This window comes from Temnothorax nylanderi, unplaced genomic scaffold, assembly GCF_030848795.1.
Source record: "Temnothorax nylanderi isolate EJ_2023f unplaced genomic scaffold, tnyl_v1.0 TNYL_tig0130_pilon, whole genome shotgun sequence".
In the NCBI taxonomy this organism is placed as follows: Eukaryota; Metazoa; Arthropoda; class Insecta; order Hymenoptera; family Formicidae; genus Temnothorax; species Temnothorax nylanderi.
Genome location: NW_027249192.1, coordinates 70,046 through 89,657, shown reverse-complemented (window position 1 = coordinate 89,657; position 19,612 = coordinate 70,046). Strand labels below are relative to the sequence as shown.

Sequence of the window (19,612 nt, the reverse complement as noted above, 5' to 3'; positions counted from 1 at the left end):
TGAGTTAGAGTGTCTACAATTGCGTAAACGTAGGGTTGTAGGAGTAGCAGTAGTAGTAGTCGTGAATCTTGTACAACGGATCAATCTACAATAGAGTAAAACCCGTATCAGACTACGGATTGGGATTGAGATTGGATTGAAATTTAATCAATCAGAATAGAGAAAACTGATCTCAAGTTTAGTAAACTTTGCTCTGATTGGTCTAATTTCAATCCAATCTCAATCCCAATCCGTAGTCTGATACGGGCATAAACGATACGTTGTAAACTTGATTAAAGCAACCAATCAGAGTGCAGTGTATTTCGAATGCACTCTGATTGGTTGGCTCTTACGTTCACATCTGGCGTAGTCGTGAAAGATGAAGTTCAACCATCTTCCACAACACACTTTACAACCGCAGTACCGCTGAGTACCGCTTTACAACCACGCCGTACAACACTCTTACAACTATTTACGACCACGTTTACGCAATTGTAGAATAGCCTTTACTGTCGAAGAAGGATACATTTCTCTTTTATCTTTCAAAAGGTAAGTTGGAGTCTCATGTGAAGAACTCGTGTAGGTTATCTTTTAGCATTTTAATGATTTTTGGTTTCTAAAAACTGACACACAGATCGACTGAAGTCCTGCTCACTAAAGAGAAGAAACCTAAAGAAGTATATTTTTTTATAAATTTATCAGAAAAGATGCCAGTTCTCCTCGAAAAATCAGCAAGTGCATATTTCAATCACAAGGTAGGGTAAAATGTGACAGATAGGTACAAACAAAATAGAAACATGGACTGTACGTAAGAAACAGAAAGGCAACTATACTTCGTCCAACGAGAGATCATGGTTGATCAAACATTAATAACGATAGGGCACAGAGTCGCAAAAAGGTGTTTGCGTTAAATTATTTTTAGGTAATACTTAAGGAGAGCTCCTTCCTCACCGATTTCGCTGAATTTAGGCTTAATCGACGCGTTTTTGCACAAAACGAACGAATCTGGCAGAAAAAAGTCCCGCTCTGCCCCGCGAAGCGAGATATTAACTGTTAAAGTTGACGACTATCAGGTTATGAAACCTGTCATACCGACGCTATGTAGCGACTGGTTTTACACTTGTTTGAAACATACATTGTTTTTTTTTACATATTTTTTGCTGGATTTTTTTTTCATAATGTGTTTTTCGGCATCGAAATATGCGATTACTTGTATCAATTATTAATTTATCACCACATTTTGAACACTGTATTTCTTTATTTATTAAATAAGGCTCGATATATCCATTAATAATCATATTACTGTGTTTCGTTAACCTCAACGCTTAATATCTGTAACAGAAATAATTTGTTAAAGCAGAGAATAGTTGGTATATGAAAAGTACACATAAATATGTACTTTTCATATATCAACTATTCTCTGCTTTAACAAATTATTTCTGTTACAGATATTAAGCGTTGAGGTTAACGAAACACAGTAATATGATTATTAATGGATATATCGAGCCTTATTTAATAAATAAAGAAATACAGTGTTCAAAATGTGGTGATAAATTAATAATTGATACAAGTAATCGCATATTTCGATGCCGAAAAACACATTATGAAAAAAAAATCCAGCAAAAAATATGTAAAAAAAAACAATGTATGTTTCAAACAAGTGCAAAACAAGGTCGGTAAATGGCGCGTCGGTAGCGACGCTACATAAGGTCTTCCGACGGCCGCCATTTTGAATCCAGTGACTGTGTATTATGCTGCGTTATCACTATACGCGTCGCGCGTCGCGTCACGACGCCGCGTCATGAGTTATCCAATCGAAACGTTTCATTTTATGACGTCATTTCCGACGCGAGATCTTGCCATAAAATGAAACGTTTTGATTGGACAACTCATGACGCGGCGTCGTGACGCGACGCGCGACGCGTATAGTGGGAACGCAGCATTAAGGTGCGATTTCACGATGACGCTCGACGCTGGATTCGAGCGTCAAAAAGCTAAACTGTGTTTAGCTTTGACACTCGACGCTCATTTCAGCCAATCCAGTGGTTAGGTTATATTTCGCGTCCCTCTGAATCTAATCACGTGACCAGATTTGACGCTCGAATCCAGCGTCGAGCGTCATCGTGAAATCATACCTTTAGTGCACATCGTACAATAGTTGCTTTCCATTTACATCAAAACTCAGATAAATCTCACTTCTGTCTTTCTTCAACATGAATGTTGAAGAAAGACAGAAGTGAGATTTATCTGAGTTTTGATGTAAATGGAAAGCAACTAATAGTTGTTACTGTGTGCGTAGTTCGCCATTCGCGCTGATGGTGTACGCTGAGCGTTGTGGTCGCCATTTTGGATCCAAATAGCTCAAAGTGCAGCGGAAGACCTTATAGGTCTGTTCTTTGCAGCTGAACTGGCTGCACTAGTTCAGAGTTTATCTTTTTTACACCACATTGGAAGGAAAAGGATGAACTCTGAACTAGTGCAGCCAGTTCAGCTGTAAAGAACAGACCATATGTAGCGCGCGCCATTTACCGACCTTGGTCAGCCTTGGTGCAAAACCAGTCGCTACATAGCGTCGGTGTAACAGGTTTCATAACCTGATAGTCGTCAACAGTTAACAGTTAATATCTCGCTTCGCGGGGCAGAGCGGGACTTTTTTCTGCCAGATTCGTTCGTTTTGTGCAAAAACGCGTCGATTAAGCCTAAATTCAGCGAAATCGGTGAGGAAGGAGCTCTCCTTAAGGGCCGATATCACAGTCTCCGATTAACGTGATCCTCCGATTAAACTCACTCTGCATCTCTTTCTAACTGTCCCCCTAGAAAGAGACGAAAAGACAGTTAGAAAGAGATGCAGAGTGAGTTTAATCGGAGGATCACGTTAATCGGAGACTGTGATATCGGCCCTTAGTATTACCTATTTTTAGTTTTAATAGGCGATTTTTGACGTGACTCTGGTATAAGCAACCAACGGGTACCAAACTTCACCAGAACCAATAGCAGCCACGGATAGCGACTTTGGTATATGTACCAAGCCATACCAAACGATCGCCAAATATCGCCTAATAGTGTTGGACAATATCTATTAAAAATAAAAATAATTTAACGCAAACACCTTGTTGCGGCTCTGTGCCCTATCGTTATTTATGTTCGATCAACTATGATCTCTCGTTGGATGGAGTATAGATTGTTAGTGATCCAAATAAATACAAGAATTTTTTAGATATGATTGTAAAATATTACAAATCTCTTCATTTCAGGGCAATAATTCTCAAAACATGAACAAGTTTCGTAAGCATCAAGGTAATGTTCATATTAATAATGTTCATACTTCATTTATAGCGATGATACATTAGACAAATTAAATTACTCAACTATTAAATCTTTATTTAATTTCAGATACAGCCATTCCTCCTACAGCCAAAGCAATAAGAGTAAGAAACGTACAAAATCTATATATCATGAGAGCGTGTGAAGTTGAAAAGCACAAAGAGACACTCTGTACGATTCAATCAAAGTTAATAAGTTTTATGAAAACACATACTTATTTGAAGAAGAAAAGAGATGAGAAAAATGCCAAAATTGGTGACGTAAGTTTCATGTTCTCTATTGCATATGAGTTATAATTATCTGATATCTTATACAAGTTACATTTCTTGTAATCTAAGATACTCTTTATCTTGCAGACGGTTTTTATACAACTTAATCGTCAAGATGGAATAAATTTACCATCATTTGTTTGCCGTGGTTTAATAACTTGTATTAAAAAGGATGGAACATATTGTATTCTTTTAGTGGATCATGGTACTAGCATTGAATTAACTAGGGATAAATTTCATATTCTTCCACAAGATGTTGTCCCTGATGCGTATTTAACGAAAACCGTGGGTGTATTTGGTGTTTTGCCGATTTGTATGAAAAAGAATGGTGTCGTTTCAAATGATTCTAACGCTACGGCAGTGTAAGATTTATTTCAATTACAGTTATTTTGTTTCTTTACAAAAATGTTTAAGAAATTGCAACTACTTAAAGTGTTGTAGAAAAGTGGACCGAAGAAGCCATTCAGTTTACAAAACGTCTTCTCAGCACATCTGAAATTGTACACTTCGATCATTTAGTCACGGACGAAAGTAATGGAAGAGAATACGGAGAGTTTTATTGTACCATTGATAAAACTGTCATATTATTAAGTGAAGCATTATTCATTAATTATCATGCACTTTATATAGAAGGAGGTATGTAAATATCTCAAGTGAGACTTTCCTATAATGAATCTATTAAAATTTAATATTATCTATTAAAATAGATTTAGTTAGTCGCATATCTTCGCACTAATCGGATATTTGTGCTAATAGCCAATTTTTGTATTATTTCTCTTCGTTGAATTTTTACTACTTATTTTCCACTAAATTTGGTCACAAGTTCCTTTTATTACTACAACATATAATCTACTAACAATAGTTTTTTTTACTTTTTGGACTTACATTTTGTACTTTCCAACGAAGAATGTGTTTGCTACTACGGTTATTTTTGATGGATTCTCATCATAGAAGTGTTACGTTACTTTTGACATCTCGGTTAATTTTTAATCCTTGACTAATTATTATGTTCGATTTTGATTTCGGTTTTCCACTTAATTATTCTAACGCTTTAAATGTGAACCTGATTTCTTTTATCTGTAGGATATAATTATTTCATTTTATTTGTTTAATGTAATTTCTTGTAGTTTTTTGTTATAATATTCTGAAGACGTCTAAGTAGGGTTTGAATTTGAAACGTTAACTGTTTTTTGTAACTTTTCAATAAACAAGTTTGATTTTAGTTTATTTTTTTAACATTCTTATTCAATTGCTCAAAAATTGTTTTATCTGTCACTTTTATTAACTCTTAAAATAAATTTAATAACATTTGAATGATATGCAATATCTATAATTTAATTGGTATATAGATTTATTGAAGCTTGTTGAAACGTCCACACAACTTAAAGAACAGTGGTACATTTTACATGTAAAGTTTTCAAGAGATAGAGAAAGAAGGAACAACGCAACATGTATTAATGGACTTAATAAATCTCACACAAAATTTTTTCTCAGGTAAAAGTATTTACATAAGTATATATATAATTGATTATATAGAAATATTTATGTTTCTTATGTTTTTGCTATTTGTTATCAGTGAGAAGATTTTGGTACAGAGCTCAATAGACTGTGATGTCTTAAGTGATATTACAGACCTTAGATATCCTAATGGAATACATGAGGTATATAATCCAGTAAATGCATTTGACAGTAATTCGATTGATTAAGAGTGTAATAAAAATATATTTTAAGTATATCTTTTTAGGGTTGGACTGAGAGCATCAACTCTACTAGACCAAGAAAACTTCAATCTTATATATGGCCAGCTATAAACAATGGATTAAACGTTGTTGCTATTGGATCGTCACAATGTGGTAAAACGAGCGGATGCGTAATGGCTGTTTGTGGTCAGATAGCTATACGTAAAGAGGTAAAGAAATTTTGTTTATACGAGTATTATAAAAAACAAAATGTCTTAAATTTTTATCAGGCTTTCTAAGCATAGCGTAAGCAAAATATTTCTTACAAATTTATATCAATAAAATATGTATATATGTACATACATAATACATACATACATACATGCATGTGTATAAAAAAATCTTTTATTAACACATTCCGTACCGGATTAATTTTACGTGATTTATTCTCTGCTCATTTAGTGTTCCATAATAATTACAAAATTAAAAAACTTATAAAGAAAAGGGCCTAATGCAATGCAAAATAAAGTAGATATTTTTATTAAACATTTATTTAATATTAACATTTAATATGAAAGTGCTTATTATCGATAATAATAATCGAAAAGCTAAAATATCAAATTGCCTGAATGGAAAGTCCAGGATGGAACATGTTAATCGATATAAATGATATCTGTTTCAGGAAACACGTAGTGCAACTCGTCCGTTAGCATTAATTTTATGTGCCTCGTCATTTGAAGTAATCTCTGTTCAATCTTTGTGCCAGTCATTTCTGCGGTCATTTAATAATATAAGATCCGTCGCAGCATTTAATGGCAAATCGGATAAATCAGTAGCGGTAAATTTATCTACCTATATTTTTACGAAAATTGAATATCTTTTTAACCTTTTCGGTATAATCGTCGATTTAAATCGATAGCCACTAAGCGTTTATGGCCGTATGTCGATTGTTTGATTTGAAATAAAGTATGTTTTGGCGTTGCTATTGATTTTCATTTTATTTCATTATCTATTAAAAAGATACTTGTTGTTATTAGTTTTTTTCTTAAAAAAAAAAGACACTGTGTTTGTGTATAACAATGACAAAAGGTCTGAAAGGAGAAATCCGTTAAGATGCATTGTAATAAAAATTGCAAAAGACAGCACACAATGTTGTAGAAAATGTAATATTGGTTTGGGCTTAGTACTACGCTTCGAAATTTACCGTAATCAGACTTTCCTAAATTGAATTCTACTCATTTGTTTTTCTACTTAGAAAATAATTATTATTTTATGATAACTTTTAATTTCTTATCTAAATATGTTTTAAATATCTTTGCTATATGTTACTATCAATAAATAAAAATTAACTTCAGAAAATGTTAAAAAGAAATAGGGTTTTCGCGTAACTGCGTAAGTACTATCGCGTCTCATCGGTCGTTTAATAATGCTAAGTGGCGAATATTTACTGTACCGAAAAGGTGTAGCTGTAGAAGATAAGGAACTCTTCATTTTTGCTTCTTTCAGGCAATGATATATAGCGGCTGTCAAATCTTAGTGACCACACCGCGATACTTGGCTCGATTCTTGAATGAGTACAAAAATCTATTGTCATTCGATAGACTTTCTTATTTAGTGCTTGACAATGCCGACATAATTTTGGATAAATATTACAACTCGGTCAGTGAAACCATTTATACCTAGGATTAATTGCCATAGAAAATTTCTAGAATTTTTTTCAATTTTTTAATAGGTGGGAGAACTCTTCAAAAAACATAAGATAATCGAGAACCGTGAACCACGAGGTGATGATAGGCCGATATTGCAGATAATTATATCTGCCACAAACTGGACAGTTCAGATTAAGAAATTTGTACATCTCGCGATGTATAATCCGTATATATGCATCGCGTCATTTATAGAAGCTGTTGTTTTTAAGTCTATATGTCCGAAACTTTACATTTTGAAGTCTACATATAAGAATAAAAAAATATTAGGTAAGAAAAATCTGCAAATAAAATATGAAAATTTGGCTGTATCAATGTCGATTAATTATATGAATTATACATAAAATATTAGATTTCTGATGTATTTTTGAATTGTTTCAATGTTAGATCTATTGAAGGATGATTACACCACATTGAGAACAGCAATAGTATGTGTAAACGCCAAAGAAGCCGAAGAGTTAAATAATTTTTTAACTTTGACAAAGAAAACTCTGCTAATTCATGAAAAAATGAAATCGCTCGATATACGAGGTACAATGACATTTTAATCACATTAAGAAATGTTTTATTTTTTATCTAAATTTATATTGGTTTAATTAGTGTTTTTTATCTTTTTGAAAATTATATATTAATTCGTGTATTTGCAGCTTTACGAGAAAGTTGGATATCATGTGTATACGGTTATTATCCAGTATTGATATGTACTGATCCAGTACTGTCTGACCTTAGTTTTACTAATATTCAATGGCTGATACATTATTCTGTATTATTAAAACTCAGAAATCAATTCAATTATAGGTTTTCTCTACTTTTAGATAATATGTCACAGGTAATTATTAAAATGGACATAAGATTGCTTTTTTATTTTACTGAGCAGGTTATTATATTAAACTTATATTTATTTCTGCAACTAATACTATTTTAAATTTAAGGATGCTACTAACTGTAAAATTAGTATAATTATTGACGAGAACAACGATGTACAATTTCGAAGTATAATAAGAATACTGCAGCGAATGAAAACTGTAATATCTCCGGAAATGTTAGACTACGTTCAGGTAAGCTAACAAGATGTTACTCCTCAAAATATCAATTTATTACGGTTTTTAGTTATTTATGAAATATGATTCTAGCGAATAGCAATTACATTAGAGAGGGATAAGAAAGACTATGCTCTATGTGACAATGTGAAATCATTTGGCTTCTGCCAAGAGCAAAATACCTGTGTATTCAGACATTGTATCCTTCCTGAAATCGATGCGCCAATAACAAATATACAGATGTAAGTAATTTTCTATTAGCTCATCGTATTGTTATTTAATGTTTTCAAGATCTTATTTTTACAGCAATGATAAGGTGAAGTTGATGGTATTATATGTTCACGATACGACGCATTTTTCTGCGCGAATTATTGAACATATTCCACATTCCGATGAATCGAAAAAAATAACGTACTCCAACGTTGAGTACATGCAAACTACAGCTAAAATACAAAATTATTACGGAAATATTGAAAATAGGTATGTACTGAGCATATTCACAATTTTCTTGATATTATTTGTTCTTATATATTCTTTGAATTTCTATGGTATATACTTTCTTAAGGCTCCTATTCACTCACTCCAGCTATCTTGGATTGATGGCGTCAGAAGCGAAAAAATATATTATGAAAATTCTTGCAACGTATATTAAATATAAAAATAAAAAAAACAAAAATGTTTTTCAATAAAATAGCGTTTGTAATCGATAAAACAGACTTGCAAAATATACCGAAAACTTTTTAAATTGGAATTATGCATAATCAAGGATGCAAACAGGCTATTTGACACCTGCTGAATTGAAATAAATATTTGCTTTCACATATTATAAATTGTAACAAAATAATTAAGAATCTTCGGCACATTTTAATATTATGACAATTATTTAAAATACAAAAACTGCACTAAAACGAAAAATGACGCTGTACATTACAAGAATAATTTATTTTTTATTTATTTTTATTTCACGCTTTATAGTTCACAGTTCTGCTAAGCGTGTACGCGGATTGGCGATTGAGTCACCGGGAGCCTTAAAATATACAGGGTGTTTCATTTTAATTTCCCCAAGCAAATATTTCGAAAAATATGGAAGATACGGAATAATGTTTCAGACAAAAGTTGCATGGTTTAAAGGGGGCTATATGATGAAAATATAGACTTGACCTTGAGTAACCTTTTCAAGGCTAGGTCAATATGATCGATGTTTTCTTAAATGGAACTCCCTATTTTTTATTGCGTATTCTTGTAGCCCTTATTGAGACGTTTTTAAAACACTATAATAAAGCTCTCTTTCGTTAAGAATTTTCTGATATTTCAATTTTGTCAATATTTTTAATATAAATATGAAATATCTCGTAAAGTATTCACTTTTTGATGAGCTTGATACTTTTATACTTAGAATAATGAAAGAAATCGATTGTTGTAAAAAAATAAAAAATTATTTAAAAAAATTTGCATCTTGTAGACGCATTCAATTTTACAAAATTGCAAATGTAAAAATTAATATTATTCGTAGCTAGGAACGGCAGTTCAAATATGCACAAAGGCAATAATATTGTAAGCTCGTATTTGGTCATTTGACTTTTGACGACCTTGAGTCATAGCGCGTTGAGTTCGTGATGAGAAGGGCTACAAACGTAGGTGTTTAAAAAATTATGTTGCCATTTAAAAATTGAAATTAATCTTTATTTAATCATAACGCTTCTACTCAAGGTTAAATTTCTTTTATCAAATATGTCCTCCCTTGATACCATACAACCTTGTAAAAACAGGAATTTGATATCTCGTATCGGTTTCGGAGAAATTCAAGTGCGTTGATTAAAATAAGACCCTGTATATACAGGGTATCTCTGAAGTCCCTGACCTAGATCCCTGGATCTCGGAAACGATTTTAGATATGGAAAAACGTTGAAACATGTTCGATTATTTGGAGGGGCTGCTTATTTTATGCCAAAAAATCTCTTAGCCTCCTGGGGGGGGGGGGGTGCAAGTAAAAAATTTTTATTGGGAAGGAGGCCGGAACCTCTAATTAGAGCCCCCAGAATCTCTTAGGAACCTTAAAATAAAATCCAAAGAATGCCTTTGATAGTATTCACTAAGAGGAACATTTTGCCGCAAAGTTCGTTTCTTTTAGCATGAGTAAAAAATCGAGAAAGGCCCTTTTGTAACTTTGACCCCCCCCCCCATAACTTTTGATAGGGGGGTTGTAGCGACCTGCGGTTTTCACAAAAAAAATTTTTTTACTAGGCCTTCAACCCTTAAAGGACACCCTGGGTCAAAATGACCCAGTAAAAAAATTGTGTCGCATTATCTACCATTGAAACGCTGAAATCGGGATCTGTCGCGCCACCTCTTGGTAGTTTTAACCTCTCTCTAGATGGCGGTACAGTCGCTGTAAGTCAGCAGGCGTCCGGCTGTGTCTGGCTGCCGTCCGCGTCAAACGTTCCGAAAATCACGGGTCCTTTTTTGAAATGTAAGCTTTCGCGCGTATTTTTACCTTAAAGTATATAATCCAGAGAGTATGCAGTTAAATTTTCACGTAAAAATATTGAAAATTTAGAAAGTTATTGAATATTTCGTAAAAAATAATTTTTTGGTTTATAAACCATATTTTGAATTTTTGAACCATAAAGCTTTATTAATAACCCTTCACAAACAATCTCACATTCATTTTGAGTGTTGCAAGAATGCACCCTTTTAATTTCAGCCAAAAAGAATCGATCCCCCGTTTGTGGTAATTACGCAAAGTAGCGCTGGGTCAAAATGACCCAGTGTGTACTTTATGTCTCAAACAGGTAGTGTGTCCTTTAAGGGTTAAAACGAGCTACAATTTGACCTCCTTCCTATTTAAAATTTTGATTTGCACGTTCCCGTCTCCCTGGGGGCTAAACAATTTTTTTTGGCATAAAATAAGCATAATCGAACACGTGTTTCAGCGTTTTTTCATATCTAAAGCCGTTTTCGAAATCCAGGAGGCTGGGTCAGACTTTAGAAATACCTTGTATATCCAAAAGGACTGTGTTTTAAAGATCGATAAAAAATCGGCGCGCAGTTTTCTTATTACGAAATGGGGAGGTCCAGGTTCGAACCCTTATTAGGGTCATATTTTTCGCAATAAATTCTTTACAGTGATTTAATAAGGATGCTTATTAGCTTATTAGCATCAAAATTTAAATGGATTATCGATTAAAATATGTGGATTTACTGTTCCAACAAAGAGCTGTGTTTTAAAGACCGACAAAAAGTCGGCGCAATTTTCTGAGTTTGGAAAAAGTATACAAAATTCACACAATATCATTAGAACAATTATTATCATTAGGCTACCAAGATGCAGTCTGGACCGTAAATGACGTTTTTCTCTTTAATTGATTGTATATCACATTAGTCCTGTTTCATTTACAATTATTGTATATGTATATCTAATTATAGGAAAATGTGTAACTCGACAAATGTAGGTGATATTTGCGTTTTGGAGGAAACTATTGACACGTTTAAACGAGTACAGATTAGACGTGTCAGATGTGACAGAAATTATTCAGATGAAAAATTCGTAGATGTGAGATGTATCGACAGTGGTATTATACACGAATATATTGATGTAAGATTATATATATATATATATATATATATATATATATATAATATATATATTATTTAATATTATTTAATATTATGTTCGAGTTTTGCATTCAACATTTTCTTTCAATAACATGAATATTTCTCAAAAAATAATATAAATGATCACGTTTTATATTAAGGGGTAACACCACACTAGCGCCCGGAAATTTTGACAATTTTTTATGGGAATATAGTGAATGGAATACAAAATCTGTTTAAAAGCCTTTATTGTACATACTTTAAAGTGTGTTCACAATTTTTTTCAATTTTTGTTTTTACAAAATAGCGGCGCCAGAGCTCAGCAAAGGAAGCCTCTAGTGTTCTGCGGCCGGAAAGATTTCTCCTCCAATTTTTGACCTGGAACAAAAAACCAAAAATTTTTTAGTTTTATATAAGATTAGCTCGAGAAGGACGTACGGAAATTAAAAAAATATCATTTTTTGTAAAAATGGTGCACGTTTGAACAAAACGTTTCATTTTTAAAAACGTTTTATTTTTGTTCAAACGTGCACCATTTTTACAAAAAATGATATTTTTTAATTTCCGTACGTCCTTCTCGAGCTAATCTTATATAAAACTAAAAAATTTTTGGTTTTTTGTTCCAGGTCAAAAATTGGAGGAGAAATCTTTCCGGCCGCAGAACACTAGAGGCTTCCTTTGCTGAGCTCTGGCGCCGCCATTTTGTAAAAACAAAAATTGAAAAAAATTGTGAACACACTTTAAAGTATGTACAATAAAGGCCTTTAAACAGATTTTGTATTCCATTCACTATATTCCCATAAAAAATTGTCAAAATTTCCGGGCGCTAGTGTGGTGTTACCCCTTAAATATGAAATATGATTATGTAGATCTAAGTATGTTATTTATAATCTTTCTTCTTGTTATAAACGAATTGTTTGCTATTTTAGGTACGTAAATTAATGCACATCCCAGAGGAATTATTAAATCTTCCAACGCATGTTGTCGAAATATTTTTAGCTGGTGTAGTACCATGGGACGAGGAATATATGTGGAATCAATATACTAACGAACAGGTGCACAAGTGGTTCGCAGAAAATTTTGATGGAAGGTCTTATATTATTGGAAAAGTAAGAGTTTGTCAGATTAGTAAGAGAAAAATATACGAGAGAAGGGAAATATATGATGAATGAATTATTCGCAGATTTGCCTTCACCTTGGAAATACAATATGGTTAGACGATTTGAAAATTGGAACTAAGTTAATTGGTCACCCCGACTTGATAGGATCTTCTTTAAAAAAGGAATTACTCTTAGGGAATTTTGCAGTTTGGAACAACAATCATTTATCGAGCCTGCTGAAACTTTGCAGAAACTGTGGGTTGACAGAAATCAATGGTCACGACATAAGTGCTGCACACAAATGAAGCAGACTTTTACTATCATTTGTAAAAATTGGGTGACTTCGGGAAGTCAATCGTTTTCTTAACGTATATTTATAAGAAAAGATTGATACAATATTTTCGTCTGTTTTGTATTTCTTTTAACTGCGGACATTGCATACTGGTGGATGTAGAGTTCTAGGGATTCCTTTTAGGTATAAACTTTTAGATGTGAAAAATAAAGGGAAATAAATATAATTGGTCTCCATTCTCTCTGTATGCGTACTTGCTGTTCTATTTTCTTATATTTTTCAGTATTGTGTGTAGAATCAAATTATATTTCTTTAGAAAAAAAGAAATATTGATCAAAATAAATAGGAATTCCAGGGATTTTACATCCACAGTTGAGGGTAAATTTTTTGAGATTTCTGTGTATTAATTAAAACTTAATAAATGTGAATAAAAATAAAGTATCAAGTGTGAATGAAAATAAGTATTAATTCAAAAAATGGATGCAAAACTATCTGTTTTAATCTTTAAATTGATCACAAATAATGAATATAAGAAATAACTGAACTCGAGTACTACCTTTGGATATGTGAAGTATATCCAAAACACAAAAATGCTATTATTGATATAAACAATGATTAATCGCACTTTATTCGATATATTCGAAGTTTGTATTAATAACATAGGTAAACAGATTTTCTCTCATTCTTTTTATTTCATATTAGCTGTGTAGTTGAAATTATATATATATATATATAGACATATATATATATATATATATATATATAGACAAAAAAACAGAAATATATATATGTATATATATATATATATATACATATAGATATATTTCTGTTTTTTTGCAAGTTTGTACATTATAAAAATAGTTAATATTGAAGAAATACTAAACATTAATTTTTATGTATTAATGTTCTTTGAATTTTGTGATCTGAGTTTATATCGATCTAATGTTCTTCGATTACGCAGTATTAAACTGATTCTTAGCGGTATACCGGCTTCTTTTAGTATTTCAATTCGCTTACGCAGTGTTTCAGTATTAAAGTAAAAAACTCTTGGATGTGTTATTATGTCGTTACCCGTTATACCATTTTGTCGCAGTACATCGATCAATTCAATTACTTTTTTAAACTTTACTCGTAAGATAGACGGATGTTTTGTAATTACTTCTTCAAGGAGCTTTTTGTCCACATCTAATTGATCGAGTAAGAAATTTTTAACACTTCCGTGTTCTTGCAATAGTTTCCGCCGTAGGTTACTCATCTCTATATGGCTGTATACAAAATAAATAGTCAATAATTGAATTATTTTTATATTATACACTAAGTTTCTATATATTTATTGTTTTTATAATTTCTACATACTGTTCAAACACTCGCTCAGCTTGTGTTAACACAGCAAGATTTGGAAGAAGACCTTCCTTCTTTAACATCTCAATTCGATTCTGCACAGTTTCTATATTGAAATAGAAGACTCGTGCATGCCGTAATATTTCATCGCTAGTAATTCCATTCTGATGTAGTATATTGATTAACTGATCCAATTTCGCTATATTTACTCGAAAAATACCTGGCACTTTCTTGGCAGCCGAATTGAGTGTTTCTTCGTCAACCTTCAATTTATTTTGCAAATATTCGCTAACATTTTCACATTGTTGCATTAAGCTACGTTCTACCTTATTCTTTTGAATGGCCCTATACGTGAACAAATAATATTTTGTACTCTATTTTTAAATCCATTTATTTTGCATAACAGTATGTTCATGCAAATTTTTTTAATTTTATTTAAATTAAAGAATAAATAAATATGAAAAGATATGTAGGAATATCATAACAAAATATAATGGAAAATTATAAATACGAATTTTTTATATCTTATTTTATTATCAAATCTACCTTGATATAACTTTAAGCGGACATCGTATAGCCCACGTTTTTATCTTTAACTGTCCTGTATCTTTATACAACTCACATCTGTGACGTATATGATTTTCGCTATATCGAAGTACCCATACATCTTTTAGTATATCGTTATTGCTTACATTATATTCTGCAAAAGCAGAGAGATTACTTAAAATTAGTCTTTTTTACAGATTTTATCAATTTCAAATATATATGCTTATTATTTAATCACACATTAACTTACCATGCAATATGTTCAACTTCTTATCTATAGAGGAAACTGGAATTTTCATCAAGAATGAATTCAGTACTGTCACTTCACATAACCGTTGTATGCTGCACTGAAAAGAGATACAATTTTATAGCATATATTATAACATAAAACATAATATATTATTATCTAACAAATTCTATTTTAATTCAAGTTTTTTCCCACAAACGACCAAACTTCTATCTTCTATATTTTAAGAAATGTTAGTTTTCTTACAAGGAAGAATTATCTTCTATAGAATGTCTCAAAAACAATTTACAACATATTATTTACTAAGAATATTATGCAATTTGTATATAATCATAATTGACAACCCAATATCTCTTATATTAGTTTTATTTGTACCTCTAATTTATGAGAAAGATATTCCATTCTGTTATATGTATAAGAATCCATATCCTGTTGAGTATAAAGTACATAATTTGCTAATTCCTCCTGAGTCAAGCATAGCCATGGTACAAGCTGGTTATTGTCCATATTAAGAACTTCGAGACAATCAAGCTTATCAATGAGTTTATTGTTTTCATGCGCCAGTAACCAGACATTGTTTATGATAGTACTTTTTTGCACCCCAGCCTCTATCAGATTGTAATAATTATTCAGAATATTTGCCCTAGATCTCTTTTTTAGCTGCGGATAGTCCTCAACAATTTTGTTAATTTCCATTCTTGATATACCAAGGATCTCCACGAGGGTGTTCTTCAAGATCCGTTGAACAGGTTTGTAGTTCATGAGATATTCATCGTAGTTCGATATCTTGCAGGTGTGATCCACTATGTCCACATGCTTGCAGAACATTCTACTTTGCGCAACAGACTTGACGAAGAACGAATTCACATAACATGACAGAGCCGGTTTCAAAACCTGTGACTGGTGAGGCTGAGGTTTCAGTAAAAGACTCATCCGTTGCATCAGTTGCCTAGCCATAATCTTCTGTCTTAAAATACTTTGTGTACCTCGTCTTTATCATAAGATGCTCTTTCATTGAATATTTTTCGTAGAAAATGTTACAGAACGTTTACTGTCGCATTTGTTAATCTTAATACTTTTGTTAATCATAATTTTTTGCTAAGCACTCATAACCTATGTATATCGAAGAAACGGAGTATCTTGCTCTTTTTAGAAATATTACAGTGAATCATGCGTAACATGTATTCGCAAGTGAATTTAGACAGATTGATACAGTTCGTAATTTAGCAATTAATTTAATTTGCGCATACCACATATGCAACTATCTGCTGCTACTTCCCATCACTTTCCATATCATCTTACATCCAAATCGAAAGACGAAAATATCACCGGAAATAAGTTGGCGCTGGAAGTTCATATTTTTTAATAAACTATAGCTCAAACGATTGCTCCCTAATAGCTCCCTCAGAATCAACAATTGCTCCCCTTTTAAAATTATTATTTTTTAAGATATTTAAAAAAAAAACGTAAAATTTATAATTTTCACTCAAAAACATATTTCTAATAACTCTATGCAACTAAATCCGGCATAGAACGATTGCTCCTTAATTGCTCCTTATTGCTCCATCATTATTTTAATGATTTATTGCATTTTTATTGAAAAAATAACAAATTAATCATTTCGCAAGTGACGCCGCCGCCATCTATTGGCCGCCTATTGTAACTATATGGCTCGGCAGCCATTGGCGAAAATATTCAAACGTAATATAACAGCTCTATCGTTTATAACTATGGCTGTGGTCCACTTGACGCTACAATTGCTTTGAAGCGTTCTTCTTCTCCTTCTTTCTTTATTGAAAGAAAGGAGAAGAGGAATGCTTCGAAGCATTTGTAGCATCAAGTGGACCGCAGCCTATATCTCAAAGAGTTTAATCAACATTTCCTATTGATTTTTGGTAGAATAACTGTTTCTCGCTTGATCTATTGGGATATTCAATTGCTCCATTCGTATAATTAATTTTGTATGATATTTTAGCAAAGAACTGTTCATTTTCTTGAAAAAATACATTTCTCACAGTCTTCTGCAAGTATATCCAACATAAAACAATTGCTCCTTAATTACTACGCGTTGCTCCAACACTACCTTAATGATTTATTGCATTTTTATTAAAAAATTAACAATTTGATCATTTCACAAGTGACGCCGCCCCCATCTATTGGCCGCCTATTGTAACTATATGGCTCGGCAGCCATTGGCGGAACTATTCAAACGTAATATAACAGCTCTATCGTTTATAACTATATCTCAAAGAGTTTAATCAACATTTTCTATTGATTTTTGGTAGAAAAACTGTTTCTCGCTTGCTCTATTGGGATATTCAATTGCTCCATTCGTATAATTAATTGTGTATGATATTTTAGCAAAGAACTGTTCATTTTCTTGAAAAAATACATTTCTCACAGTCTTCTGCAAGTATATCCAACATAAAACGATTGCTCCTTAATTGCTACGCGTTGCTCCATCATTACCTTAATGATTTATTGCATTTTTATTAAAAAATTAACAATTTGATCATTTCACAAGTGACTCCACCGCCATCTATTGGCCGCCTATTGTAACTATATGGCTCGGCAGCCATTGGCGGAAATATTCAAACGTAATATAACAGCTCTATCGTTTATAACTATATCTCAAAGAGTTTAATCAACATTTCCTATTGATTTTTGGTAGAAAAACTGTTTCTCGCTTGCTCTATTGGGATATTAAATTGCTCCATTCGTATAATTAATTTTGTATGATATTTTAACAAAGAACTGTTCATTTTCTTGGAAAAATACATTTCGATCTCACAGTCTTCTGCAAGTATATCCAACATAAAACGGTTGCTCCTTAATTGCTACGCGTTGCTCCATCATTACTTTAATGATTTATTGCATTTTTATTAAAAAATTAACAAATTGATCATTTCACAAGTGACGTCGCCGCTACCTGTCGGCATTGTGCATGAGCCTTTATTGACGTTAGGCTGAGTTTCCACTGTGCGCGTCACGCGTCGCGTCATCTGTTAACCAATCTAAGGCCGGTATTCATAATCAGATCTTGTTTCAAGACCGTCTTAAGGGGATGCTGGAGCCGCAGGCGAACTCGATCAGCGTCGATAAAGAAGTGCTCACCGACTATATCTGTCCTTGCATAGACAAGGATATAGACAAGGATAGCACCTAACCTTGCATCTTCCACTGGTCTAAGTAATATCTTTTTTTTTAGGCTTCAAATCTTACTTCTAATTGCACGATATTATTCCTGACAGTTTTTTGTAAAGGGCTGCATCACTATTTTCTATAGAAAAACTGCAGAATTTTTGTATAAAGCAAATATTGTCGTCAGGTGAAAACAATATTTATAAAAATAAATTTTTTTTTTAGTTTATTAGAAAAAATCATGTACAGCCCTCTACATTTTTGTGCGTACTTTAATCGTGTAAAAGGATTTTCCATTCTGTTCAGCCAATTCAAAGATATTGCTTAGACCGATTATGCCTTGTCGCTGTCACTCCAGGATCCCCTTAAGGGGATGCTAAAGTGACTCAAATTACCGACAATTACAGTCAAAGCTCGTTCTTTGAAACGGCTTTATAGATCGCAAAATCCTTTTACAGGAGTAAAGTAGAGGTACTAATGAAGGGTGGGATTGTCAAATAATTAGTAATAATTGAAAAACATTTTTAAATGCTGTCACCTCATAACCTTATTTTCTAATATAAACAGTTGTATACGTAATATGTACGAAATTAAACTTTCCCACCCTTCAGAAAACGTGCACAAACAATAACGTACATACCTTTGAAATTGAGATTGAAAGCCTGGAATAAAAATGAGAGCTTTGAAACGATCGTGTATATTTTTCACAAAAATATTCACGCAGAGCAGCAATCATGTCACAGCAGTAGTTCACGGATCTTGCGAGAGATGGCGCGATGGCGCACGCAGCTGTGGGCAGTTTCGGGGTTGGCTGCATTGTCTGGTTCCTACACAGCAATCGAACCAGGACAGATATATGATACAGATATCTCGTTAGGCATTTTTACATTTGTTTAAATTATTACTAATTATTTTACAATCCCACCCTTCATTAGTACCTAAACTTTACTCCTGTAAAAGGATTTTGCGATCTATGAAGCCGTTTCAAAGAACGAGCTTTGACAGATATGGGGCCCGATTCTCTATCTACAAACGTATGCGTAAACTCTGCTTTAACAAAAAAGCTGCAAGCTTATTGGCTAAAAACTGTGCGATAGCCAATCAATTTGCAGCCTTTCTGTTAGAGCAGTGTTTGCGCATACGTTTCTCGTTAGAGAATCGGGCCCATGTGGTACAAATATCTTGTTAGGCATTTTTACATCTTTTTCAATTATTACTAATTTTTTTATATTCCCACTCTTTATTAGTACCTATAATTTACTTCTGTAAAAGGATTTTGCGATCTATGGAGCCGTTTCAAAGAACGAGCTTTGACAGATATGTCGTACAGATGCCTCGTTACGCATTTTTACAT

General features: G+C 32.6%; 2 protein-coding genes across 10 annotated transcripts; one reads left to right on the top strand and one right to left on the bottom strand.

Annotated features, from left to right (window-relative positions):
* The first annotated feature begins 268 nt into the window (after window positions 1–268).
* LOC139776828 (putative ATP-dependent RNA helicase TDRD12) lies at window positions 269–13,444 on the top strand. 9 transcript variants are annotated; one of them, XM_071713789.1, is made up of 20 exons: window positions 289–528; window positions 614–734; window positions 3,234–3,276; window positions 3,373–3,563; window positions 3,660–3,934; window positions 4,006–4,208; window positions 4,922–5,066; window positions 5,149–5,233; window positions 5,317–5,481; window positions 5,934–6,089; window positions 6,758–6,910; window positions 6,984–7,227; window positions 7,345–7,488; window positions 7,605–7,786; window positions 7,890–8,015; window positions 8,091–8,239; window positions 8,304–8,477; window positions 11,424–11,592; window positions 12,521–12,700; window positions 12,775–13,444. In XM_071713789.1, exons 2-20 carry the CDS (start codon window positions 687–689, stop codon window positions 12,994–12,996), a joined length of 3,054 nt encoding a protein of 1,017 aa, XP_071569890.1. In that variant the 5' UTR covers window positions 289–528; window positions 614–686; the 3' UTR covers window positions 12,997–13,444. The 9 variants fall into 9 exon arrangements, with proteins under 9 accessions (XP_071569899.1, XP_071569890.1, XP_071569898.1 ...); XM_071713797.1 differs by lacking the exons at window positions 289–528; window positions 614–734 and adding exons at window positions 2,118–2,366; window positions 2,910–3,162; XM_071713791.1 differs by lacking the exons at window positions 289–528; window positions 614–734 and adding exons at window positions 2,118–2,366; window positions 2,495–2,696.
* Window positions 13,445–13,460: 16 nt separating this feature from the next.
* Window positions 13,461–16,703, bottom strand: LOC139776829 (transcription termination factor, mitochondrial-like). The gene is made up of 5 exons (XM_071713799.1): window positions 15,493–16,703; window positions 15,121–15,217; window positions 14,871–15,024; window positions 14,340–14,669; window positions 13,461–14,248 (listed from the first exon to the last, which is right to left on the bottom strand). Exons 1-5 carry the CDS (start codon window positions 16,072–16,074, stop codon window positions 13,876–13,878), a joined length of 1,536 nt encoding a protein of 511 aa, XP_071569900.1. The 5' UTR covers window positions 16,075–16,703; the 3' UTR covers window positions 13,461–13,875.
* Between the last annotated feature and the right edge of the window lie 2,909 nt (window positions 16,704–19,612).

What these genes read in the sequence shown, in the direction of transcription:
- LOC139776828 (XM_071713789.1), top strand. Translation starts at nt 687, where the DNA reads ATGCCAGTTCTCCTCGAAAAATCAGCAAGTGCATATTTCAATCACAAG. An exon ending in TGGATAAATATTACAACTCG is followed by an intron (nt 6,911 to 6,983) that starts GTCAGTGAAACC and finishes ATTTTTTAATAG; the next exon opens with GTGGGAGAACTCTTCAAAAA. An exon ending in GGTCTTATATTATTGGAAAA is followed by an intron (nt 12,701 to 12,774) that starts GTAAGAGTTTGT and finishes AATTATTCGCAG; the next exon opens with ATTTGCCTTCACCTTGGAAA.
- LOC139776829 (XM_071713799.1), bottom strand. Translation starts at nt 16,074, where the DNA reads ATGGCTAGGCAACTGATGCAACGGATGAGTCTTTTACTGAAACCTCAG. An exon ending in ATCTTTCTCATAAATTAGAG is followed by an intron (nt 15,218 to 15,492) that starts GTACAAATAAAA and finishes ATCTCTTTTCAG; the next exon opens with TGCAGCATACAACGGTTATG. An exon ending in GAAGTTGAACATATTGCATG is followed by an intron (nt 15,025 to 15,120) that starts GTAAGTTAATGT and finishes CTGCTTTTGCAG; the next exon opens with AATATAATGTAAGCAATAAC.